General features: G+C 37.5%; 2 protein-coding genes and 1 long non-coding RNA gene across 3 annotated transcripts in view; all 3 read left to right on the top strand.

The window, feature by feature from the left end:
• LOC107681216 (collagen alpha-1(V) chain-like) overlaps nucleotides 1-13,800 on the top strand; it is a 20,038-nt gene extending 6,238 nt beyond the window's left edge. Inside the window, exons 6-17 of the mRNA XM_016477429.1 lie at nucleotides 5,838-6,470; nucleotides 7,991-8,035; nucleotides 8,111-8,230; nucleotides 11,291-11,329; nucleotides 11,423-11,476; nucleotides 11,718-11,771; nucleotides 12,740-12,847; nucleotides 13,031-13,084; nucleotides 13,197-13,250; nucleotides 13,433-13,477; nucleotides 13,606-13,659; nucleotides 13,738-13,800. Of these exons, the coding sequence (XP_016332915.1) occupies nucleotides 5,838-6,470; nucleotides 7,991-8,035; nucleotides 8,111-8,230; nucleotides 11,291-11,329; nucleotides 11,423-11,476; nucleotides 11,718-11,771; nucleotides 12,740-12,847; nucleotides 13,031-13,084; nucleotides 13,197-13,250; nucleotides 13,433-13,477; nucleotides 13,606-13,659; nucleotides 13,738-13,800 (1,323 nt within the window). The remainder of the gene's footprint in view (nucleotides 1-5,837; nucleotides 6,471-7,990; nucleotides 8,036-8,110; nucleotides 8,231-11,290; nucleotides 11,330-11,422; nucleotides 11,477-11,717; nucleotides 11,772-12,739; nucleotides 12,848-13,030; nucleotides 13,085-13,196; nucleotides 13,251-13,432; nucleotides 13,478-13,605; nucleotides 13,660-13,737) is intronic.
• Nucleotides 13,801-14,157: 357 nt separating this feature from the next.
• LOC107681231 (uncharacterized) lies at nucleotides 14,158-15,406 on the top strand. The gene is made up of 3 exons (XR_001633232.1): nucleotides 14,158-14,214; nucleotides 14,417-14,470; nucleotides 15,361-15,406. It is a non-coding gene; the product is annotated as an uncharacterized LOC107681231 (long non-coding RNA).
• A 96-nt stretch (nucleotides 15,407-15,502) lies between these two features.
• LOC107681222 (collagen alpha-1(XI) chain-like) overlaps nucleotides 15,503-23,352 on the top strand; it is a 13,227-nt gene continuing 5,377 nt past the window's right edge. The window contains exons 1-32 of the mRNA XM_016477435.1: nucleotides 15,503-15,541; nucleotides 15,688-15,732; nucleotides 16,515-16,568; nucleotides 16,750-16,803; nucleotides 16,892-16,945; nucleotides 17,048-17,101; nucleotides 17,196-17,249; nucleotides 17,348-17,392; nucleotides 17,490-17,534; nucleotides 17,908-18,015; nucleotides 18,123-18,176; nucleotides 18,256-18,309; nucleotides 18,583-18,636; nucleotides 18,746-18,853; nucleotides 19,409-19,462; nucleotides 19,582-19,689; nucleotides 19,791-19,844; nucleotides 19,961-20,014; nucleotides 20,125-20,178; nucleotides 20,384-20,437; nucleotides 20,518-20,625; nucleotides 20,709-20,762; nucleotides 20,907-20,960; nucleotides 21,095-21,148; nucleotides 21,320-21,373; nucleotides 21,468-21,521; nucleotides 21,626-21,679; nucleotides 21,763-21,816; nucleotides 21,897-21,950; nucleotides 22,064-22,117; nucleotides 22,204-22,257; nucleotides 23,199-23,216. Coding sequence (XP_016332921.1) covers nucleotides 16,527-16,568; nucleotides 16,750-16,803; nucleotides 16,892-16,945; nucleotides 17,048-17,101; nucleotides 17,196-17,249; nucleotides 17,348-17,392; nucleotides 17,490-17,534; nucleotides 17,908-18,015; nucleotides 18,123-18,176; nucleotides 18,256-18,309; nucleotides 18,583-18,636; nucleotides 18,746-18,853; nucleotides 19,409-19,462; nucleotides 19,582-19,689; nucleotides 19,791-19,844; nucleotides 19,961-20,014; nucleotides 20,125-20,178; nucleotides 20,384-20,437; nucleotides 20,518-20,625; nucleotides 20,709-20,762; nucleotides 20,907-20,960; nucleotides 21,095-21,148; nucleotides 21,320-21,373; nucleotides 21,468-21,521; nucleotides 21,626-21,679; nucleotides 21,763-21,816; nucleotides 21,897-21,950; nucleotides 22,064-22,117; nucleotides 22,204-22,257; nucleotides 23,199-23,216 — 1,770 coding nt within the window. The 5' untranslated portion in view covers nucleotides 15,503-15,541; nucleotides 15,688-15,732; nucleotides 16,515-16,526. The remainder of the gene's footprint in view (nucleotides 15,542-15,687; nucleotides 15,733-16,514; nucleotides 16,569-16,749; nucleotides 16,804-16,891; nucleotides 16,946-17,047; nucleotides 17,102-17,195; nucleotides 17,250-17,347; nucleotides 17,393-17,489; nucleotides 17,535-17,907; nucleotides 18,016-18,122; nucleotides 18,177-18,255; nucleotides 18,310-18,582; nucleotides 18,637-18,745; nucleotides 18,854-19,408; nucleotides 19,463-19,581; nucleotides 19,690-19,790; nucleotides 19,845-19,960; nucleotides 20,015-20,124; nucleotides 20,179-20,383; nucleotides 20,438-20,517; nucleotides 20,626-20,708; nucleotides 20,763-20,906; nucleotides 20,961-21,094; nucleotides 21,149-21,319; nucleotides 21,374-21,467; nucleotides 21,522-21,625; nucleotides 21,680-21,762; nucleotides 21,817-21,896; nucleotides 21,951-22,063; nucleotides 22,118-22,203; nucleotides 22,258-23,198; nucleotides 23,217-23,352) is intronic.

Below are 23,352 nucleotides of genomic sequence, written 5' to 3'. Positions count from 1 at the left end.
ATTCAGATGTGTCCAGCGCATTTTATGGAGGACTGTTTCTTGATCCTCGGAGAGTAGACTACAATGCCGGCTGTTCTGACTCACAGAACAGAACTCACAGAATTTGCCACTGATGATTCAAACAGAACTACTTTGTTTGGTCTTCCAAAAGAGGACACGACCACAAATGCAGACATGGTTTTATGTTTACGCGGCGCGATGCCACGGATTATAAGTCATTATAATCCGTAATTATGTCCACACTGGATGCAACAAATGGCTCGTTTATAATGGGTTTTATTGGGTTTGTCTTGTCGCTCCGGGACACGGCATCACAATATGGTAAGGGACGTAACATTTCCGTCACACGCTTGAGGTATTCGGCCAATCACAACGCACTGGATAGTTGGCCAATCAGAGCACACCTCGCTTTTCAGACCGATCAGCTTTGTAAAAATCGACGCGTTTCAGAAAGGCGGGGCATAGAGGAGAAACAATAATGTACAGTATGTGGAAAATAATGTGTTTTTTTAACCTTAAACCGCATAAACACATTTCATTACACCAAATACACAAAATAATATTCTTTTTAGCAACATCATATGACCCCTTTAATATTCAGCCTTGGATATTCTCATGATTTCATAAACATGCATACAGTGGGGTCTAAAAGTCCACATTAAAATCCTGGGATCCTTTAATACATTTTTAGGCGAAAATCTTTCCGCTAAATCTACATTAAGTTGTAAGATTTAGGTTTTGTTGTTGTTGTTATTTTAAATACATACCTAATATCTATAACCAATACATTAAAAAATTATGTGGAACTTTCACTCAAATAATGTACAGTTTTAAATAATGCAATTTGTAATAAAAGAATTTATGAGAAATAAATGCTAAAAAGATTTTTCCCTTTGGTCTCCGACTTATTAACCCCATGGTAGATACGTGCACACTGAATATGTCAGATGAAAAGACCATCTCCCATTATTCCTTGTGGTTTCTGCTGCTGATTAATTATGCTATGTGGAATCATGGTTTCCAACACCCACCGCCAGTGAAATTGTGAAAACCTCAGAGTCAGGGTCCCACAGGAAAGTCAGGCAAGAGAGTCTTCATCTGTGATTGATCTCCTTGAGTTACCTCTGTTACTATGGCAGCCATTACCACTAATCCTCTCTGTTTTAATGACCTCATGGTCACGCAGCATCCCACTGCTTTGATTATTTGAGCTGGAGGTCTGCTTAAAAACTTGCTTTGAATTAAACCAACCTCATCAAGTTTATTTCTGGAACAAATTGTCATTTCTAATTGATGGTTCACCAGTGCTTTCATAAATCTGTCTCTTCTCTGCTGCTTTTGTGTGCGTGTGTGTCAGTCTCAACAGGCTTTAGTTGTCTGAATGTGTTTTCTATTTGTCACGGTTCCGCAGTGATGGAGAAAACCTTTATGTTTATGTAAAATCTAAAGTAGCTTCTAATTTGGTTGTAAAACTGACATTGTCTGATATGAAGTTTCCAAGCATGTGTCCTCTTTGTCTCTCTTATCTATCAAGCTATTAAGCTCATGAAAGCAGCCCATATGACTCATATTCCAAGTCTTTTGAAACCAGTCTCTATGTTTGTGGAAAAACAGAAATGTATCCATTGGCAATCTTCACCACTGTAGCTTTCAAATGCCATTCATGTTCACATTGTCAATGGCTGCAATATAACAAAGAGTGAAAAATTTAAGGGGGTCTGAATACTTTCCGTACCCACTGTAGCATGTCAAAGGTTTGACTTCAGTAATGCCAAACGTCATTGGTTCATGTGTCTCATAACCAATTTTCGTATTCAGAATTAGCCAAATGAGATTTGAGAGCTGCAGTGGAGTGTGTTTTAGCTTTCTGTTAGTCACAGAAGGAATATTGGAATATAGTGCATGGGTCATATGGAGCACTTTTATGGTGCGTTTTTTGAAATTTTTGTACCTTTGCTCACGATTGACTTTTGTTGTATGGAAAACAGCAACATGAACATTCTGCTAAACATTTCCTTTTGTGTTCCACGGAAGAGAGCAAGTCTTAAGGAAAGACGTGGTGGTGAGTAAATGATGACAGAATTTTTATTCTTGGATACTTTCAGCAGCTTTAAGCTCTCCCAACTTAAAAGACATTGGTTTCATCCCATTTTCTAAATTGAAGCCAAGATTACAAAGTACATAATCTACCGTTCAAAAGGTTGGGTCAGAAGGAATAATAAAACAAAAAGAATACTTTTATTTAGCAAGGATTCAGACATTTGTAATGTTGCATGTGACAGAAGACTTGAGCTTGCATGTTTGCCATCACAGGAATAAATTAAATATTAAAATATATTAAAACCATAAACAGTTATTTAAATAAATTGTAATCATATTTCACATTATTAATATTTTTATTGTATTTTTGATCAAATAAATGCAGCATTGGTGAAAATAAGGGATTTGTTTCATAATAAATAAGTTAAATAAATATAAAAAATCTTACTGACCCATGACTTTTGAACAGTGGTGTATATCCTCTGTCACCCTCAAGATGACCTAATATCCCATTTTGTTCTGCAGACATAATTCAAATGGGATACAAATAGGACAAGTGGATGTTGCACATTTTATTTGGGTGCTGTTCACCTTAATGGCTGCCTGAAGGCTTAGTTGGCTTGAGTGTGTGAAGCCTGGGCACAGCTCCTGTGTCTGGGAGGTTCTCTCTCTGGGAGGGCACTTGGAGAAAGCTTGCACTGTCTGGGATCTTTAGCAGGGATTACAGAGACTGTGGTGCAGTGTGTATCTCCAGCAATCATGGTGTGCTGTGTCTGTATGGGATGTTACCTTGTACTAGATCTGCTCCTGCTTGGAATGAATGTGGAGGGCAAATGGAAAGCCATGGTAGGAAACAAATACATGTCTTTCCTTTTAACTGTGCTTCAATTCATTATTCGTTATTAGATGGTCAGATTTTGTTTGGATGTTTGCGCAAGAATTGTGTAAAACAACATGAAAAGGATTTTTTTAAAATATATTAAAAGTTGTTTTATGATCTGGTTTTATTGAATTATTTGCTTATGTATTCTAAAGGCAAAAAGTGCAAATGTATATTATCACATTGTATTGAGTTTAGACAGCTCTTGTATAAGCTGACATGTCTAAACTTTCAGAAAGGTGAGTTTAGAGATTTTTGTCTAATCGCTCATTAATAAGTAATGGAGACTTTCCCATGAACATGTTCACTTACTGAACAGGGATAAACTAAAAGGGTAAATGCGTTGGAAACTGCAGTTTGAATGGAGGTTATGGAGATCTTAAGACACCAAAAAAATTGGAGGTCAACAACATGTTAAGTGAGTGTTTTGGTCTAGATAATCTGATTGACCTGAGGTGCTGAGGTCATTAGTAGCCAAGTAAACTGAATACTGTCTAGTGTTCTTCTTCTTTACCAATTGCACCCTGATTTCCTTTCTGATGATCCACAAAAATGTTCCAGGTGACTTTCTTAATGGGAGTGTCAGATTTGCCCTGCTGGGTTCCTCAACAAATGACCTGCAAGGATTTCCCTCATACCTGTGTCTTAACCATGATTTATGGCGTCTCTCTTTCATTATTCACTGTTGGGTCAGCTGTGATGAACACTGATAATATTCTGCCCAGGGCCTTGCGTTCCAAACTCTGACATTGTGCTTCATCATTTTCCAGTCTCTGTGAAACATTTGTTTATATCTGTAAACCTCCAAACTGAGTTAGTATTTATGACCTTCTCACTGGCAGATGCTTTATCTGATATTGATGTCTCAGTCGCTTTCAGTTTTAGATATTTAGCATTATAGACTTTCAGTTTGATTCAGATTTATTGACATTGTCAAGTACAGTACAAAGCCAATGAAACTGCATCTAACCAGAAGTGTCATTGTTAAATAAAATATAAATAAATGATGGTAAACCACAAATGACAATGTAGTGCAGATGGTCAATGGCCTCAGCAAGTGTCTGGACTCATAAGTCATACTTGTAAATGTTTTAAATGAATTGCATGACGAATTTAAAAAAAAACAAGTGACATCTGCAAACGATACTGAAGCTTTTCCCAGAACTAGGTTCACTTTTCAGAGTAATTTTTGTGTCTGTTCAACAACTTGTCCCTGGGTCATTTCAGTAGATGTATGAAGTTACAGTAGTTTCCCTGGGGTTCACACAGATGTTGTTGTTCACACCTGCTTATAGGTGTATTTTATTGCAGTTTGACGACCAGGAAAAAAAAAACTTTTTAACTTAATTTTAAACTTTGTCTCTATAGCCTTGCAAACTTATTTTTGTAAAATGTTTTGCTTAACCCTTATGCTGTGTTCGGGTCATTTTGATCAGAAGAAGCTTTTTCCTGAAAATGGTAGTTAATGTTATCGCACTGGACAAAAACCTGCTACCTGTTCACACAGGGTATAACTACTTACCAAAATGTTTTGGATTGTTTTTGTACTTTTCCCCCACCTTGTTACACTTGTGGTGTTCCTGGTCAAAAATGACCGGCCTACAAAAATATCTTATCAATTTTGAAACTATATCACCAAATATTGGATTCAATCTTTTTGTCAATTCAATGTTTTCTTTCAATTAGGGTAGATTTTTCTATTTCTTTAAGAAACTGATTGATCTTCGGCCTCTTTGATCCGAGCTTATGCACTAATTTGTGGATAATTTTGTCAATTTTAAATAAATGTTTATCACACTAGTGAGCTTAAATGTTTAACCAGGAAGTTTGTTTTAAAATGGTTTTATCTGGTACGAAATGGCACAAAGTCACAAAAATGACTGGCCTATAAAAATAGCTTATAAATCTCTTGTTACGCTTTATTATCACCAAATATTGGATTCAGTCTTTTGATCAACTTGTTGTCTTTAAATTAGGATAGATTTTCTATTAATATTTGAAACCGAATTAATTTCTGAACCCAAACTTTTGAACAATAGAGTATGAATAAAATAGCAGAGTAGCATTTTTGGTGTTTATTGTAGAAACTATAGCAACTGAAACCTTTAACATGGAATATGCAGAGCATCTACTCACTTCCTCTCAAACATCCCACTGGCTGATCTTCTGAACAAAGTGTAATTGTGTCTTGTAGCATCTGGTTCTGCTCCAGCTTCTCTCACAGGAGTTGTTCCAGTGTTCGGTACAGTTCCAGCCAAAGATGTAACCTCTAGCACTGAGGAGGGTAAAACAATTATTTGGGGAGCTGTGTCACCCTTGAGAGGATCAAGTGTCCCTCTCATCTGAGGCAGCCGCCTTACAGTGTTAAGTGCCTGACTGCTCTTTCTCTGTAGCTTATTGTTAGAGAAAGAGAGGAGGACAGTAGGATGGAGCCTCTGGGTCTCTGAGCTCAGAATCACGTGTAGGCCATTGCCTTATCGCAATTGATCGTTTTTTTCTGCTTTGTGCAATATGCACTTAATTTTTATGGTACCTGATTTGGTGATCATCTGCCACTTGTTTTTGGTTTAAAATGAAAATGCAAAAAGGGTGCTCAACTCCATCCTGTCTGGATGTTTTGGATGCTTTTCTCCATAATTAGATGAATAACTGCTGCCATAATCAATACAAATGTACACAATATGTACCAGTTAAGCAGCACCACCTTTAGGGAATAGGGTGCAAACAGTTTGTGCTGAAATGGATAACAATAAAATGATTTAAATACCCTGAGTGCAACATTATACCCGGTTAAACTGGATTGCAGATGATTAATGAGTACAGCATGTTTTTGCTCTGAAATATTTAATGGATTATCCCCTTAGCATTTTGTTAATGTATCTCGTTTGTTCTATCTCTTATTTTTGTTCTCTTCCAGAACTCCAGTGTCTCTTCTAAGAATGAAGATCTTCGTAGTGAATGGGACATGTCGTCTGATTCGAACAGAACTTCAAAGCATTCGGTTCGTGGCTTTGTAGTGGTGGACGAGTCTGACCTTCTCACGTCTCCCGCTGTCAGCATACATAGCAGGTATAAGGACACCGGTGAAAAAAAGATCCAGTCCACCACCTTCAAATCATCAGAGGAGAACTTCACCTCTCAAAAACTGAAAGCAGATTTGGGTGGAGGCCGTCTTGAGCGGCTCCCTTTGAAGCCCTCTGGGGACATTGCTGACCTGGATTCTATTTTGAATGTGAAGACATCAGCTGGTCAGAAGGATCTGGTCAGGCCTACAGTCCATCCTGAGTTAAACCAGCTGATTGAAGAAGGTTTCTTACTTCCTTCAAAGGGCTTCGAAGTAGATAAAAAGCCTTTGGTCAGTGTTCACTCAAAAAAAGGATATGAATCGCTTGTAGGCAAAGGACAAGCTGACTACAAGCACTCAAGCAAGAAAGGAGTTGCAAAGGAGTTGAAAGGAGTTAAACATGGTGATGTTATGTTAGGCATGGATGGAAGGAGATACCGGCTCCTCAGTGGACCTCCAGGGCCTGTTGGACCACCAGGGAGAATAGTGAGTTACCACAATTAAATCCTGATGAAATCATGTGCTCTTCCATGATTTTCTTCCAATAATATGTGCCAATTTGGAATCTGAATCCAAAGACTTGAAAAAAATAGAAGTTTATATGCATAGTATCATTTCAATACATGCCATAGAAAACAAACTTAAGTTAATTATAGTGGTGAATCTCTTTTCAGAGGGATGATGTATAGAAATAAGTACATTCGAATGAATTAAATGAGTTAATGTAAAAGTTTTATCATTTTACTTGTATATTCTTTAAAAAATAGTCCATTTGAATGTACAAAACTATTGGCCAAGCAATAAGATGAACATTGCAACAAAATTCCAGTAACCTAAAATCAGTACTGAAGCCATTTGCACTACCTGTGATGACTGGGACACAGTTGCATTTGTATGAAACGATAGATGTGAAAGTAGCATCATTTTCAGTTGGGAGCAGACTGAAGGCACAGTCACATTAGTGAAATCTCATCAGCAAAAAATGGCCCACTGTCAATAGTTTAGTGATGCACAAAGCTCCGCTCACATAGAAGTCACTTTCAAACCAAGGTTCATTCCGTTGGTCAACATGGCAAATTTGCATGAAAAACTTGAACCATATACAAAATATGTGTGGGGAACGGTTTCACCCTTCACCAATGGAATATTTTGTAGGAATTATCTAGCCACTAAATGCTGCGATTTGACCAATCAGAATCAAGTATTCCAGGATGGAAAACTTCAGCTTTTCAGTCTTAAGAAAAAACTGAAACTAAAACAAGTAGCTACTATGATGTTAGTGCAAATTAAAAATATGTCATGTCTTTTGTGATTTACAGTAGCTGTGTTCCCCCCCCCCCCCCTGTCTGTTGGAACTGAAAACGTGCCCAGTTTTCAGTTTGCAAAACATACAGTGTTTGTTGTTTGAGCAAGAAACAGAATACTGAATTGAAGTCACATTAAATTGCTAGTCTGAGAACTAATTCTTAATCTCACTATGTATTCAAACTTAATTTGGTCATTGGAAATACATCATTGCCGAAAGCTGAATGTTATGTAATCTTTACATCTTTTAATGTAGTTTAGACGAGCATTCCTTTGAATATGCTTCACATCTATAACCAAACATTACTACATCTGCCCTTTTCTGAATGATAGCCTTTCACTATGAGACCCAAATATAAGGCTGTAGTGCTAAATGTGCACTTTGCAGAAGGTTAGAGGTTTGGCAGCACTCTACAAATTGGCATGTCTAAGAGTGTCACATTACGTAACATACATAAGATTAAAAAGGGCATGGACCTATAAATATTAATTGACTCGAGATTCAAAGTCTTCTACTGTATCTTGATTTCCATGCTTAAATTTGAACATGGAAACCAATCCTCTATAAACTAAGTTTGATGGTTGATGACAGTAGCTTTGCACTTTGCTGTGGTTAAATGCTTTTTATAAATGCCAAATTCCCATAAATATTCTTCATATGCAGGGCCCTCGGTTTAAGATTGCTTTTGTTGTTTGCACAGGGGTGCGCAGGCAAAAGGGGCTATATTGGATACAAGGGTGATAAGGTAAGGAATTTACATTACATTATAATATTCGGTGATTATGGGATCACGCTGATTTGTACCTGTATGTCATTCCAGGGTTCTCAAGGAGACCAAGGAGCAGATGGGCCAAGAGGCATACCAGGACCTCCAGGTCCACCAGGACTCCCAGTCCTCTACCTTTGTAGGAACACAGAGGAGGATTGGGCTGCATTTAAGGTAGGCCTTAATACGCCATATTCTGGAGAATTGTCTATCTAGCTGGTAAATCTCTTATAGCTTAGGCTTCCCTAGGTTGGCCATACTTGCCATTTTTACGGGACATGACCTGGCCAGGATTTGTATATTGCCTAAAATATCCCGGTTTTGCTTTGTTTTCTTGATTTCATACTTGCTGGAGGTAATGATCGAAAAGTAGTTTGACCAATAACGTGCAGGCATTGTACATAATCGACGATTGGTCAATTGTCAAAGGTGGGTTCTACTGAGAGCAGTCAAAGCGATGCAAATACGCACACATATTAGGAGTGTTCATTCGTTTCCTTTGACATGAAGCGGCGCTGCGCAGACCGATCGTTGTATGATATCAAAGTACCGTGAGAGCGATACGAAAGCACAAGGAGCCGCCTGCTCTCTCTCTAGATAAATTAGTCGATCATCCTGCCCATCCCTACCAAACATGAATCTATAGCAGTGAGCCACCGCCCTGTGTCTCTCAAACTGCTGGATGGTTCCTGCCAGACCTTGTATTCTCTCTATTTGTGACTCTCTATTTTTGAGCATATATTTAAGTATAATTGTAAAACCTCAGGTTTGACCTCCTTGTAGATTCTCAGAACTCAAAACGGTTGTGAATATCTGCTTATTATGATTGTGCAGCTGCAACTTGGCATTATTTAATGTTGTGTGTGTGTGTGTGTGTGTGTGTGTGTGTGTGTGTGTGTGTGTGTGTGTGTGTGTGTGTGTGTGTGTGTGTGTGTGTGTGTGTGTGTGTGTGTGTGTGTGTGTGTGTGTGTGTGTGTGTGTGTGTGTGTGTGTGTGTGTGTGTGTGTGTGTGTGTGTGTGTGTGTGTGTGTGTGTGTGTGTGGTGTGCGTGCGTGTGCATATGTGCGCGCGTGTGTGTGTGTGTGTGGAGAATATCTAAATGTTGTTTTTTCATCATCATTTGGCAGAATCCTCAAACATGATGGATGAGTTTAGTCCTCCAAAGAGGAGCCATGTGTGTGTATATTGAGCCATGGGTGGTAGGTGAGGGAGTTGTACCTTTCTTAAAGAGTGAGACTTTATGTACATTCAAAGACTGTTTTTGTGATTTGTATTGGGTTTTAATATTTTATTCAGGTTTCACAATTTGAAGTACTTTCACTTGAGGGATAATTTGATTAGATTTGATTTGATTATTTATATGAAAAAGTCATTACTGTATGTGAATTTTATTTTAGCCCAGTTCATTATGGAAATTATTTAAGTGCTTCAATATGGAAGGTCAGATTTCATATGGTGTAATGTATAATTTGGCTATTGTTTAGGAAAATGAAGTCAATTGTACATATTTTTGGCAAAAATGATTATCACAATTTTCTGTGTAAATTTTCACTGCATGTCATTTTTATTAAATAAATGACGTTTAACCTCTTAACTGTCACCCGTCCCCTCTGTGGGACGCCTAAGTTTACTTCTTCGTTGCCTTTTTCTCTATCACACTTTAGAAATTATCAAAAATTATATATCAATTGAAAACTTCAAATCTCAAAATTCATCCTTTGAAAACCATTTTAGAATCAGATATTGCATTACCATGAAAATGGTACATCAAAATCATGTTACAAAATGTTTTCATTCATGTCTATGTTCAAAAATGTGAGTGACAATTAAGGGGTTAAATATTTTTTGACCTTTTTTCTCAGATTTTTTCACTACGATCGATGATAAAAAAGGCTTAGGAAAAAGCCTTTCTATCTGTTTCATCTCTGATTTATATAATTTGTCCCATAGCATATGTCGTGTTTAGATGGATGTGGCTGAATGGGACTGATTCTCTGTGTATTCAGTGGTGATTAGGGATGATTTGTCATTGAAATATTATAAACTGAACCCTTACAGACATTGTTTGTGCTGATGGTGCTTTGCTGTTTACCCAGGTTGCACTCTGTAGAATGGTTGCAGTGTTGTGAGGAGGTTTTGACAGATGTTTAGATCCCTCTGTTTCAGTGGGACATGTGGCAGGCAAGTGCACTGGGAGGTCCGATTCCCGAACTTCTCTCAAACTCACCTTCACTGGACCAGCAGTGAGCCGAATTCTGCCCTGTTGCCAAATTGAGCATTTGCCAAGACAAATGTTGTATAAAGCGGAGGCAGACTGGGTGATTTAATATCAGTGTGACAGAGACTGTGTGTCTATGTGGGTTCGAGGCCTCAGCTTTTCCAGGCCACACTGCAGAGACAGCATACACTGTCTCTCAGTTCTTCTCCTCTATTTGAACAGGAGACATGCCTTTCAGCACTCTTTTTGTTTGTGTTTCTTATAGAGAGGAATTGAAACATACAGGCATTAAGTGTTACAAGAGTTTAGATTGAGGATTTGTTGTTGAGCAGTTTTTTTCCCCTATTAACACCAGTCAGGTACAGAGCTTCCCATCATCTCTCGTATGCAGTCTGAATTGTATTTATGCATTCATGCATATGCTGGGTCTGAAACCACTTGTTTGTTTGCTCATTTAATATTCGTTACACAGTGAATGCCACATGTGGGAGTAAATGAGTAAATTGAGACAGCCTACACTCTTAAAAATGCTGGGTTAAATACAACCCAGTGCTGGGTAAAATAGGGACAAACCCAGCAATTGGGTTGTTTTGACCCAGCGGTTGGGTTACTACCCAGAAGGTTGGGTTAAACATTTAACCCAACCGCTGGGTCAAAACAGCCCAATTGCTGGGTTTGTCCCTATTTTACGCAGCACTGGGTTGTATTTAACCCAGCATTTTTTAGAGTGTAAACAGTCACAAAACAATAAAATAAATAAATACATTTAAAAAATGTTTTTAAATAAATATAAGCAATTTTTGGTATTGGTATTTTTTTATATTTTCATTGTTCATTTTAATTTTAGTTTTAGTAACTTTGTTATATGCTTTTGTCATTTTTATTTCTATTTTAGTTTTAATTTATTTTAGTTTTCATTTTAGTGATTTTTGTAATTCATCTTAACACTTTTTTCAGTTAGTTGGTAAGGCAATATTTCATATTTTGTATGTTTTTCTTTTATTTTATTTTTGTAGAAAACATCTTTTTACCAGTTGCTGGCAGCTGGATGGCCAGTGAGTATTTGAAATTAGAATAAATTAGCAAAACGTCAGTATAGTATATGCATGTGGTCTCTCACTAAACCCTTTCCCTCTGATGTCCTGCAGAGACAGACAGGACACCCTGGACCAATGGGTGAGACGGGGAGACCTGGTTTACCTGTGAGTACAAACTCAAACACACAGAACACTTTTAATGAAGACTGAATTGTTAGAGAACCTGTGTTGCAGGGTATGAAAGAATTTTACAATGACCTCCAACTATATTGGGGGTCATTGTGGATCTTTGACTAGTGCGGTTTACTGTAGTATGATGAATGATTAAATGGTTACAGACAGATTAGATTTGAGTGTTTTTGGTTTGGTATATACAGTACTGTGCTTAATTGTTTTATTCCTGAAGGGGTTGCCTGGAGACCCAGGTCAGTCAGGACCACCAGGCCTAAGAGGCGAAATGGTACCTATTCATTACAATATCTCTGTTTTTGTGTGTGTCTGGGTATGTATGTGGGTGTGTGTTCATAATAGCAATGAGAGTTCAATGGTATCTTCAGCAACAGTTAAATGTTACTATGAGGTACACTACTGTTCAAAGGTTTGGGGTCAATACGATTTTTTAAATATTTTTTTAAATAAGTCTCTTATACTAAACAAAGCTGCATTTATTTAGTGACGTGCCATGTGGCCAAGTATGGTAACCCATACTCGGAATTATTGCTCTGCATTAACCCATCCAAAGTGCACACACACAGCAGTGAACACACACACCGTGAACACACACCCAGAGCAGTGGGCAGCCATTTATGCTGCGGCGCCCGGGGAGCAGTTGGGGGTTCGGTGCCTTGCTCAAGGGCACCTCAGTTGTGGTATTGAAGGTGGGAGAGAGCACTGCCCTGCCAGTACGAGACTCGAACCCACAACCTTTGGGTTATGAGTCCGACGCTCTAACCATTAGGCCACGACTTCCCCCATTATTTGATTATTTGTTATTTAAAGTAACTGTTTTCTATTTAATACGTTAAAATGTAATTAATTCCTGTGATGGCAAAGCTGAATTTTCAGCATCCATTACTCCAGTCTTCAGTGTCACACGATCCTTCAGAAATCGAAATCATTCTATGTGTGCTCAAGCAGTATTTCTTATTATTATCAATTTTCATAACAATTGTGCTGCTTAATATTTTTGTGGAAACCACAATACTTTTCCTTTTTCTTTTACAAAATTATTTGATGAATAGAGAGTTCAAAAGCACAGCATTGTAACAATGTAAAAGTATTTACTTTTGATCGGTTTAATGCATCTTTGATGAATAAGTTTTAATTTCTTCCAAAAGAAAATTTTACTGTCCCCAAACCTTTAAAAACTGGTGCAGAATTATGCAAAGTGCCTACAGGATTTAGTTACAAGTAAACACTTTATAATAGGGTGGCATTGGACCAAAGGGTGTTCGAGGCAGAGCAGGGACTCAAGGAAGAGATGGAGAGAAAGGTCCAGATGGGGTGACAGGATCTCCAGGGGTTCCTGGCCTACAGGTAAGACTAAGGGCATGGGATGTCTGTAGTAGCTTTTGTATTAGTTGTAAAAGTTCAAGTTGGGACACTAGTGTGAATATGGCTTTCGGATAGATTGTGGTAAAGCTATGAATTGTAGCTGTGGAACATATGAGCTTAAATTGCAGAAGACAATATGTTGTATATTTCTGGTTGTGGCTCAAGGGTCCTCGTGGTTACAAAGGTGACACCGCGCCCCCTGGTGAGAAAGGAGATGAGGTACAGTATGAGGATACATAATATTCTGAAATGCATGACCCTGTAACTGCCTCATACAGGATTATAATATATTTAATATAGTATAAAGCAATTTTTCTGCCTCCATGAGCAGGGTTTTCCTGGTGCTCCTGGCCTCAGAGGAGACAAAGGACAGACTGGCCTGAAGGTAAAGAAAGCCTTCAACTGAAGTATTTATGATGCATTTCATTTGTGTGTACTGTTTATATATAGAAATTCAACACCTATACTGCCCCCTAGTGAATCAGGAGGGGACACTACCATAAAAAGCATTATTTTCTATAGTTGTAGTGTAATTATTGGTTATGCCTCTGTCATTTTTTTTAATAGGGCTCAAAAGGAGAAATTGGGTTTACTGGCTTTTCTGGTCCTCCAGTGAGTAAATCACTTAATATTCTTGAACTGCTAGTTTTAAACATTATTACTAGTAACTGGTGTTAGTATCCTTTCTTATATTGTAGTAAATATTATGCATGAATGGTTTTCTTTTCTTTTCTTTTAAGGGACCGGTTGGTTTACAAGGTGTTCAAGGGATTCCTGGACCACCTGGTCCTAAGGTGATTGATTTAATTGACAATTTATTTTTGTGTATTTTTACATTGATCTTGACAGTATAAAGAATGTTGTTTTCATAGGGGGATCCAGGCAATGATGGAAAACGTGGTCCTCCAGGGACAGTGGTGAGTCGTAAATCTTGAGTCATAAATCATGCTCGTGACACTTGTGAAAACTTGAAAAAAATAAAGTTCTTCAAACTGTGTTTCTTCTAAGTATAACTAACTATATCGAACTATAAAGTAGATATTCGTTATAGCCAAAAAGAAAATCCATTTGGGAAAACTGAATTGGGGACAGTGATTACTTCTTATTAACAGAGAAATCACCCTTATCCTGGTGTTTATGGATACTGCTTAATAATGCTCAGTTATGTGTTTGTGTCTTGCCAGGGAGTTATATTCTTTATATGCATATATGGCATAATCTTTAACAACTGAGGTTCAAAATAAGATTTCTTGACAAAATACATTTGTTTTTCTCTCACCCTTTTTTCCCCACAGGGTATAAATGGTGAAGTAGGTCCTCAGGGAACACTTGGAAAAGAGGGTCAAAAGGTCAGAGTGCTTTATGACTTTCAGGTGGAACGGTCACACCAAAAGCATTCTTGTAGCTCACCATTTTACATCAATCCACCTGTGATTGCTCCTCTAAAAAAATGATGCTGCCCAAAGGCTCTTTCACTGTGTCCTACTAATATATGCACCTAAATCAATAACATCTCTTCCTTTTTTTTTTTTTTTTTTTTTGGAAACAAAGGGCAGCAGGGGTGAACCTGGTGATAATGGAAGAACAGGACTCAGAGGATCCAGAGTAAATTAGCTATTTGTTTCATATAAAAATCTGAAAAATCCTGAGACCACCAGTGAAAATGCATCTACCTGCAAATACATCTAAAATCCATATATCATTTAAAGGGGTCATATGATGTGATTTCAATTTTTCCTTTCTCTTTAGAGTGTTACAAGCTCTTGGTGCATAAAGAAGATCTGTAAAGTTGCAAAGACTAAAGTCTCAAATCCAAAGAGATATTCTTTATAAAAGTTCAGAGTCAGCCGTAAAAAGACAGTATAAGTCATTATAATCAGTAATTATGTCTCGACTGGATGCAACAAATGCCTCGTTTGTAATGGGTTTTAATGCTTTTGTCTCGTCGCTCCGGCCGGGACACGGCATCAGCAGTATGCGAGGGGCGTAACATTTCCGTCTCACGCTTGAGGTATTCGGCCAATCACAATGCACTGGATAGCTGGCCAATCACAGCACAGCTCGCTTTTCAGACCGATGAGCTTTGTAAAAATCGATGCGTTTCAAAAAGGCGGGGCATAGAGGAGAAACAATAATGTACAGTATGTGGAAAATAATGTGTTTTTTTTTACTTTAAACCGCATAAACACATTTCATTACACCAAATACACAAAATAATGTTCTTTTTAGCAGCATCATATGACCCCTTTAAAAATTATATTACCATAATAACAATTTAAGGAAAAAGTCAATAATGGAAAAATTCACATGAATCACATTAATTTGAGAAATATTTATTAATTAAATGTCCAGTTTTAAATTCTGTCTCAGATTTATTCATATGTTTTGTTTCATGAATAAGCTAGATATTTAACATTATGTGTTATGAGTAAACAATATGTAAGTGGTCCTGTGTCGTTTGATCACATTCACTCACGTTGTTTCTGTATGCTCAGGGTCGAGCAGGCCAACATGGTCCCCCTGGTGTACCTGGAATAGTGGTAGGGAAATTGAATTTGAGTAAACAGAGTCCAGATTTATTTGGTTCACGTTTTATTGAATTGATCATATTTACTTTGCTGTTTTTGCAGGGTTTACGAGGTCCAGTTGGTGCCGAGGGGCCAGAAGGAAAGCCTGGTACACAGGTTCCCATTTCATACATTTAATATCAAGTTTGTTTTTTTTAATCAGTCATAGTGATTTATCATATATGAATCTTTGCTTTACCATTACACCAAAGAAAGAAATCGAAATTGTGTTGATTTTATGTATCTGTCTTGCAGGGTGTTTCTGGTTCTGTTGGAAGCCCAGGGGATAAAGGACCTAATGTATGTTTCTCATCAACCAAAATATTCTATGAGATATATTAGTCAGTTGAGAGCAGACTGCTGCTATAATAAAAGCTTGTTGTAAAGACTGGTCAGTAATGATAGCAGATGATTCTTTAAAAGAGCTATTACCAACATTAGACCTCAGAAGAAGGAGAAACACTTGATACAGGCATGTCGAGGTCAGAAAGATCAGAGACTATTAAACTTAACAAGGTCTTAAACATCCTGTTGGGTTGGTCCTTCTGTCATGGAGGAATGATCTTTTTCAGCATGACAGCAAGAGCCTGAAATGTGTTTTGTAAGTGTTAAACTGGTAGACTGAATCATATATCTATATCTTGTGTGTTGTGTCTGTTTTATATTTTTGGGTACCTTTACAAATTCAATTGTCAGAGTAATTTTAGTAAGATGTTTAATTGAATAATCAGAATGAATTTCAGAATGTCTTAGTATTTATTTTGTCTCATTTTTGCTTTATTGACAGCAGCACATGCGTTGCATGAGCAAGTGTGTGTAAAACCTGATGATGATGTGATCCAGTATCATTTAAGAATGATCTAAAGAACATCTTGTGCTTCAGTGGAAGAAAGAACATTTTAATCTAAAAGGAGTTAACAGTGTCAATGTCACAAATTAGATTAGTAGCCTAGAAATAGTTAAGAATCCTAAATATTTGTATTCCTTTTACATCAAACCATATTCATTGTGGACTTTTTTAGTCTTTCACTCATTTGTCATGTCATATATCATATATCTTCTGTAATATTTGTCATCTAAAGGGCCTGAAGGGCATGATCGGAGAACCAGGAAAACAAGGCCCTCCAGGCTCACAGGTGAGCATAACAACAGGACAAACAAGGACTGTGGAAAAATGAACATTTTACACAGTAGTCAAACTTTGAAAAGTAAACCATCACAGAATTGTGATTTAAATTCAAATTCAAAAGCATTTTCATTCTTGTTGATTAACATCTACTGAAAATGCAACCAGTTCATGGTTTCTCCTCTCATTAGGGCCCACCTGGACGACCAGGCCAAGATGGCACTCAAGGTCCTCCTGGTGAGAAGGTAAGCCTCTCAAAGTATTGTATTGCTGTAATAATGTAATTAATGCATAGTATTCACATATATCACCACTGTGTGTGTTTGTTATAAGGGCTTCACTGGAAAACCAGGCATTGCAGGTGCTCAAGGGCCTGTAGGCATGTATGTAAGTGGCACTATCCCGCATAAACCAGTCCAGACTGACATGAAAATTCATGATCGGCTTGTAGCAGCGATTTGATTCTATATGCTGTTTTCTTGCTCTCAGGGTTATCCAGGAGCCACAGGCCTTCGTGGACAGCCAGGTCACATTGGAGAGAGGGTTAGAGCTTTCTGCTGTAAATATTTTACTATGAATTTTTCTCTGATCATTCTGGATGTCGTATCACATATATTGTGTGAATGTGCATCTGCAGGGTGAACCCGGCATCAGGGGTCCTCTGGGTCCACCAGGGCAAAGAGGTCCACCTGTAAGTTGATTTGAATGTCATCTGTTAATTATCATTAATGTTATGACATTTTGGTCACTTCTTCTCTAAAACAATTGTTACCTTGTTAACCTTTTAAGGGTTTACCAGGCCCGGCTGGTGAGAGGGGCCCACGTGGACCACAGGTGAAGTAACTTCTCCATTCATAGAGCTAAATAATTCAATAGCACTGTTTTTCATATTCAGAGAGGTTATCAATAATGTTTTCAACATTTTTTTTAGGGTCGCCAAGGGGAACCGGGACCTGCTGGCTTGCGAGGACTGCCTGTACGTAGCCCTCAGTTTGAATTATACATTTAGATTTTTGAGAAGCAAAAAAAAAAAAGGAATACATCGAAAGTAATTAAAGTATAATAAGTTATTTTAAACTGCAATATTTCATAATATTTGTTTATATGTAATACACCATGTACTGCATATAATACGTAATTTTAAATAGTATGTGCATTTTGTATTGAAATGCACATAAAATAATTTCTATATATTTTATATTAATTGTGAAAGAACCTGATTGCCTAATGCTGATGAACATTGTGCTTTTTATGCAGTCAGCACTGCGAATGATCATCGCATTTGAGGAATTGTTGTTCATTACATGTTGTACACGTATTTGTGTTTTTGTGTTTGTGTGTCAATTCAGGGGCCCTCAGGACTGCCAGGGATTGAAGGAGCAGCTGGAAAGCCAGGCCCCCCCGGGGGCCAGGGGCCTCGGGGGCCACAGGGAAAACAAGGACCAATTGGATTGCCAGTGAGTGGGTACCCCTCATTTTGATTATTGAATTTTTAGGATAGTTTTAAAGAATTTTAAGAGAAAGTTACAATCTGAGATTCTGATCATATTCTGCTATTCTTCAGGGTTCACCGGGAACAAGTGGAATGGTTGGTCAAGCAGGAGAGAAAGGAGGGCAGGTATTGTAAGCATTTCAATTTACTAAAGCATGTTACATAACACAGGATTAAGCATTTGATTTATAATGCTCTTCTTTAGGGATTGCCAGGACCTTCAGGTGACCCTGGATCTGTTGGATTGGATGGACCACAGGTTGGTTCATTTCAATTTATTCAGAATGAACTGCTATTAGGAGGCATCCTGTTTGAGTTCCCTGAATCAACTTCTTCTTTTCTTGGGCAGCTTACCAAAAATGAAAGCAACTTGATCTCTGGTTTAGTATGTTTTTAACAAAGGCATGAGAATATTTTGAGATAAGGAACATAGCATAAGTGCTAGAGATTTTTGTTAAAAGTGTGATTCATTAGCTACCCCATCTTGTTTTAGTAAAATTAACATACAGTTTATTCACTCTTTCTGCTGTAGGGCCATCCTGGTCCAGTTGGTTTTGAGGGGCCAACAGGGCTAAAAGGAGAACATGTAAGTGTTAATACTGATTTAAATGCATCCATCAAAACCACCAAATCGGTCAGCTAACACTCCAGTGTTTTTCCAATTTAAATGATTTAACTAGGGTATTTGATTTTAGGGATCACCTGGACCCATTGGGAAGCCTGGTCCAAATGGCCATCCGGGAGATCAGGGACCTCAGGGCTCTCAGGGAATGCAGGGCGCACCAGGACCACGTGGCAAAGAGGTCAGTGACAGTGATTACATGAGGCTTCAAGTCTCATTATTAAGCCTTACTATGCTAAATTTGTGGTCATTGAGTTTTTTTAAAGAAACAAATGATTTTATTTAGCAAGGACTTCAAAAGTGACAGAAAAGACATGTATAATGTTACAAAATATTTTTGTAACATTACACATGTCTGTTTTCACAAAAATATTAAGCAGCACAACTGTTTTTTTTTTTAACACTGATAATAATAAGAAATGTTTGACACTGAAGACTGGAGTAATGGCTGCTGAAAATTCAGCTTTACCATCAGAAGAATAAATGATGTTTTAAAATCGATTGAAATAGAAAACAGTAATTTTTCAATTGTAATAATATTTCATAATATTATCATTTTTATTAGATTTTTTTGAACAAATGAATACATCCCTGCCCTGGTGAACATAAGAGAGTTCTTCCAGAAAATTCTAAAAAATCTTACCGACTCCAAGCAGTAGTGTATATATCTTAAACATCCTTGCTCTTTTAAAGTGCATTACAATAAATTATAATGAGTATGATGTTTCATATATAGGGAGGTATTGGACCTCGAGGTGATATTGGTGACCCTGGGCCTAAAGGACAAAAGGTAAAATAATTGCACAGTACTAAGTAATACTAAGTAATATTTCATTCGATGAGCTGTAAAGGTCTATACTATGAACAGTTTCTACACAAAGTGAAGTAACTGTATTCATCTTCAAACAGTGTGGCCCTGGACATCGAGGATTCTCTGGACGACAAGGCCCATCTGGATTTTTGGGGGACAGAGGAGAGAGAGGATTGAAGGGGAATAAAGGCTACATTGGACCACAAGTTAGTGATCCTACTGAGCAAAACCCATTTCTGTTGGACAGACCAACCTAACTATTGTGCACTGTTAATACTTAGTAGAATAATGATAGTCTCTTCACCAGGGTCAGAATGGATTGATGGGAAAGTCTGGTCCATCGGGTTTGATGGGTCTAGAGGTATGATTTTTATATAAGATGCACCTAAATCAACTTACATGATTGTAGTTTTTGACGAGAAACGCGCTTTTGGAGTCGGTTGGTTGGTTAAGTTTATAAGTTGGCTTTTAATGCAGGGTTTGATAGGCCTTCGGGGACCACCAGGAGCAAATGGTTTACCAGGCCCAAAGGTATTGCTCCCTTTTCTTCCTCAGGTTTCTTTCATCAAGTTTCCTTGTAATAGATCTGGATTACTCTTGTGCATTTCTTAATGTAACAGACCTGCTCTTTGTTTCATAAGGGGGAAACTGGATCACCTGGGGCACCTGGCCATCCAGGAGATCAAGGCAATCGGGTAAAATCAATGACTGTTTTCCATGATACAACAGTTTGGGTAAAATAACATTTGAATTGTGAACTGGGAACAAGACAAGAGATGCTGCATTTCTCTCATTTCTGCATTTTTTTGCATATATATTGGCTGCTATATAAGATTACAAGAACTGAGGGGAACCTCTCAATGTCAAATTAAAGTCATTATGTTTTTGTTTCATCTACAGGGAATAGCTGGGCAGAGTGGCTTACAAGGGGTTATGGGGAAGGCAGGACCTCAGGTTAGTACGGCTAACCATTTCAAGGTAAATCCCGGTTACAGTGCTAGATTTTCAGCGGATAAATAATACTGATATTGCAGGGAGCCGTGGGTCCCAGAGGCCTCGAGGGCTTATTGGGTCCAAAGGGTATGCCGGGACAAGAGGGACCTAAAGGTGAACCAGGAAGACAAGGACCTCCAGGGCAGATGGTGAGGCTCTAAATTAAAGAAGAATTTTTATAACGAGTGTCTAAAATCTGCTTGATGTCAGCTGATGATTGTCTCTTGTCTAGGGACCACCGGGCCTTCCTGGTAACAAAGGACCCTCTGCATTACTAGGAAATGAGGTAGAATTTCAACATAATATTGTCCAAACTTTTTTTCATATTTAGTCATATTATGTTAAATAGCAATATTTTAATGTTCTTTGCATATGATCAAAATTCAGAAATGTATTTATGAATTTAATTGCATTGTGCTGTTATTTCCAGGGACGTCCAGGAGAAATGGGAGCTGATGGCCCTGTTGGCCCACCAGGCCCACAAGTCAGTATTTGTGTGATTTAATATCAAGGAAAATTCTGCAATGAATCAGCAACTAAATGGTGATATTTTTTCACCACCTGAAGACTGGGAATTATGTATTATTTCTGTTTTATTATGTATTATTAATGTTTTAGGGTCCAAGTGGCAAATCTGGGCCTCAGGGAAGGGATGGACCGAAAGGTCAGAAGGTCAGAGTGATCTAAATCTCTTTATTCATCATATGTTAGGATTGAATTTGCGATCTGATATCATAACATTCACTTTTTCCTTCTCTAGTTGCTCTGTTAATTTCTGAAAATATTATGACTAATCACTGTAACAATCAGTCTTACTGTATATATACTTTTCTGATTTTTCAGGGAAATGATGGTCTAGATGGACCTCCTGGAAAACCTGGGCATGCTGGGAAGAGAGTAAGTACAGTGTTAAGGTTTTTTATTTTTTAGTGTTTGTGGGGAAACATTTCCAGCATTAACAGAACCATTTAAATTATTCTTTGACTATTAGGGGAAAAAGGGAAAAGCTGGTCAGAGGGATCTCAGAGGACCTAGAGGGGAGAAGGTACTTATTTATTAATTAGTCATTTTTAAATGCTGCTTAACCTGGAAAGGTATGATGTTCATCACAAATTACTGCATAAGCAGCTTTTGTTTGATGTGTAACAGGGCCAACAGGGAGCAATGGGAAAGACTGGACCTCCTGGCAGACCAGGACAATATGTAAATTAATACATATGGGTAATGTACGTATGATATATATGACGATGAGAATATTCATCAGTGGTCTACATTTATTGTTTCAGGGTTTACCAGGTATTCGAGGCGAGAAAGGAGAGAGCGGTGAAAAAGGCTTTGAGGTTTGGGGCTTTAATGGAAATGTCATATTAGAACTGACAAAACTGAGAACCTTGAGGCTTACTCTTCTTTCTGTCTATAGGGAGAGAACGGGGAACTTGGGCCACTTGGTCCTCCAGGGGGAGATGGACTGAAGGTACCTTCATTCCTCTTAATCAAATGCTAGAAGAAACTGAAAAGTATTTTGTGTGCATAAATACTGAAAGTGTTAATTGTTGTGTCTGACTTCTATCTATTGGTTTATTTCAGGGGGAGCAGGGCCTAACCGGGGAAAAAGGGAGACAGGGGCTGAAGGGAGAGCAGGTGATATACAGTATTTAGATGTGCATGTAAATGTACAATGAGACTGTTGGCATGTAGAATATAGAAGAATTTCTGCCTCTTTTTAGGGGGATATTGGCCCAACAGGTCAAAGAGGGACCCCAGGTCTACCAGGGATGCCGGTAAGTTATAATTATATTATTATTTATTTGAATTGGCAATTTAAAATATCTTACTTTTAAACTACTGTTCAAAATGTTGGCGTCAGTAAGATTTTTTTTTTTTAAGCTTTTGAAAGAAAACTCAAGAATGTTGTATTTATTTCATCAAAAATTCAGTAAAAAGCATAATATTGTAAAATATTTGTACAATTTAAAATGTTCTATTCTTGTGATGACAAAGCTAATTTTTCAACAGCCATTACTCTCATCTTATGAGTCACATGATCTTCAGAAGTTATTCCAACGTGCTGATTTGGTGCTCATGAAACGTTTCTTCTTAATGTTATCAATGTTGAAAGCAGTTGTGCTGCTTGATATTTTTATGAAAACTGTGATGCTTTTTTTTGAGGATTCTTTGATTAATAAAACCTTCAAATGAACAGCTTTTAATTTAAATTGAAAGTTTGTGTAACAATATAAATATCAAAAATATTTTTCAACAGCCATTACTCTCATCTTATGAGTCACATGATCTTCAGAAGTTATTCCAACGTGCTGATTTGGTGCTCATGAAACGTTTCTTCTTAATGTTATCAATGTTGAAAGCAGTTGTGCTGCTTGATATTTTTATGAAAACTGTGATGCTTTTTTTTCAGGATTCTTGATTAATAAAACCTTCAAATGAACAGCTTTTAATTGAAATTGAAAGTTTGTGTAACAATATAAATATCAAAAATCGAAATCAATTAAACGCGTCCTTGCTGAAAGTATGCATTAATTTTCAAAACAAAAAAAAGACAGCCGTGTATATTTAGGATAAAGTAAATATTTGAAGATTGAATTATATAAAATGAATTATGAATTATTAAATGATCAGATCCAAGAAAAAAAACATTAGACACTTTTATACACGAATGATACTCAAGTTAGCTATTTACTATGTCCATTTCTTCACTCCACAGGGCCTGTTTGGAGAAAAGGTTTGGAACAAACATTTAAATACAGGGTTAAACACACATTGTTCTCTTATCTAGTTTACTTTTGCAGTTAACATTTGTTGATAATGAAATGTGATTTATTCAACTTTTTCAGGGTTTAAAAGGATATCCAGGACTT

Source organism: Sinocyclocheilus anshuiensis, unplaced genomic scaffold (assembly GCF_001515605.1).
Source record: "Sinocyclocheilus anshuiensis isolate Anshui unplaced genomic scaffold, SAMN03320099.WGS_v1.1 scaffold1495, whole genome shotgun sequence".
Taxonomy (NCBI): domain Eukaryota; kingdom Metazoa; phylum Chordata; class Actinopteri; order Cypriniformes; family Cyprinidae; genus Sinocyclocheilus; species Sinocyclocheilus anshuiensis.
This window is presented reverse-complemented; position numbering and strand designations above follow the sequence as displayed.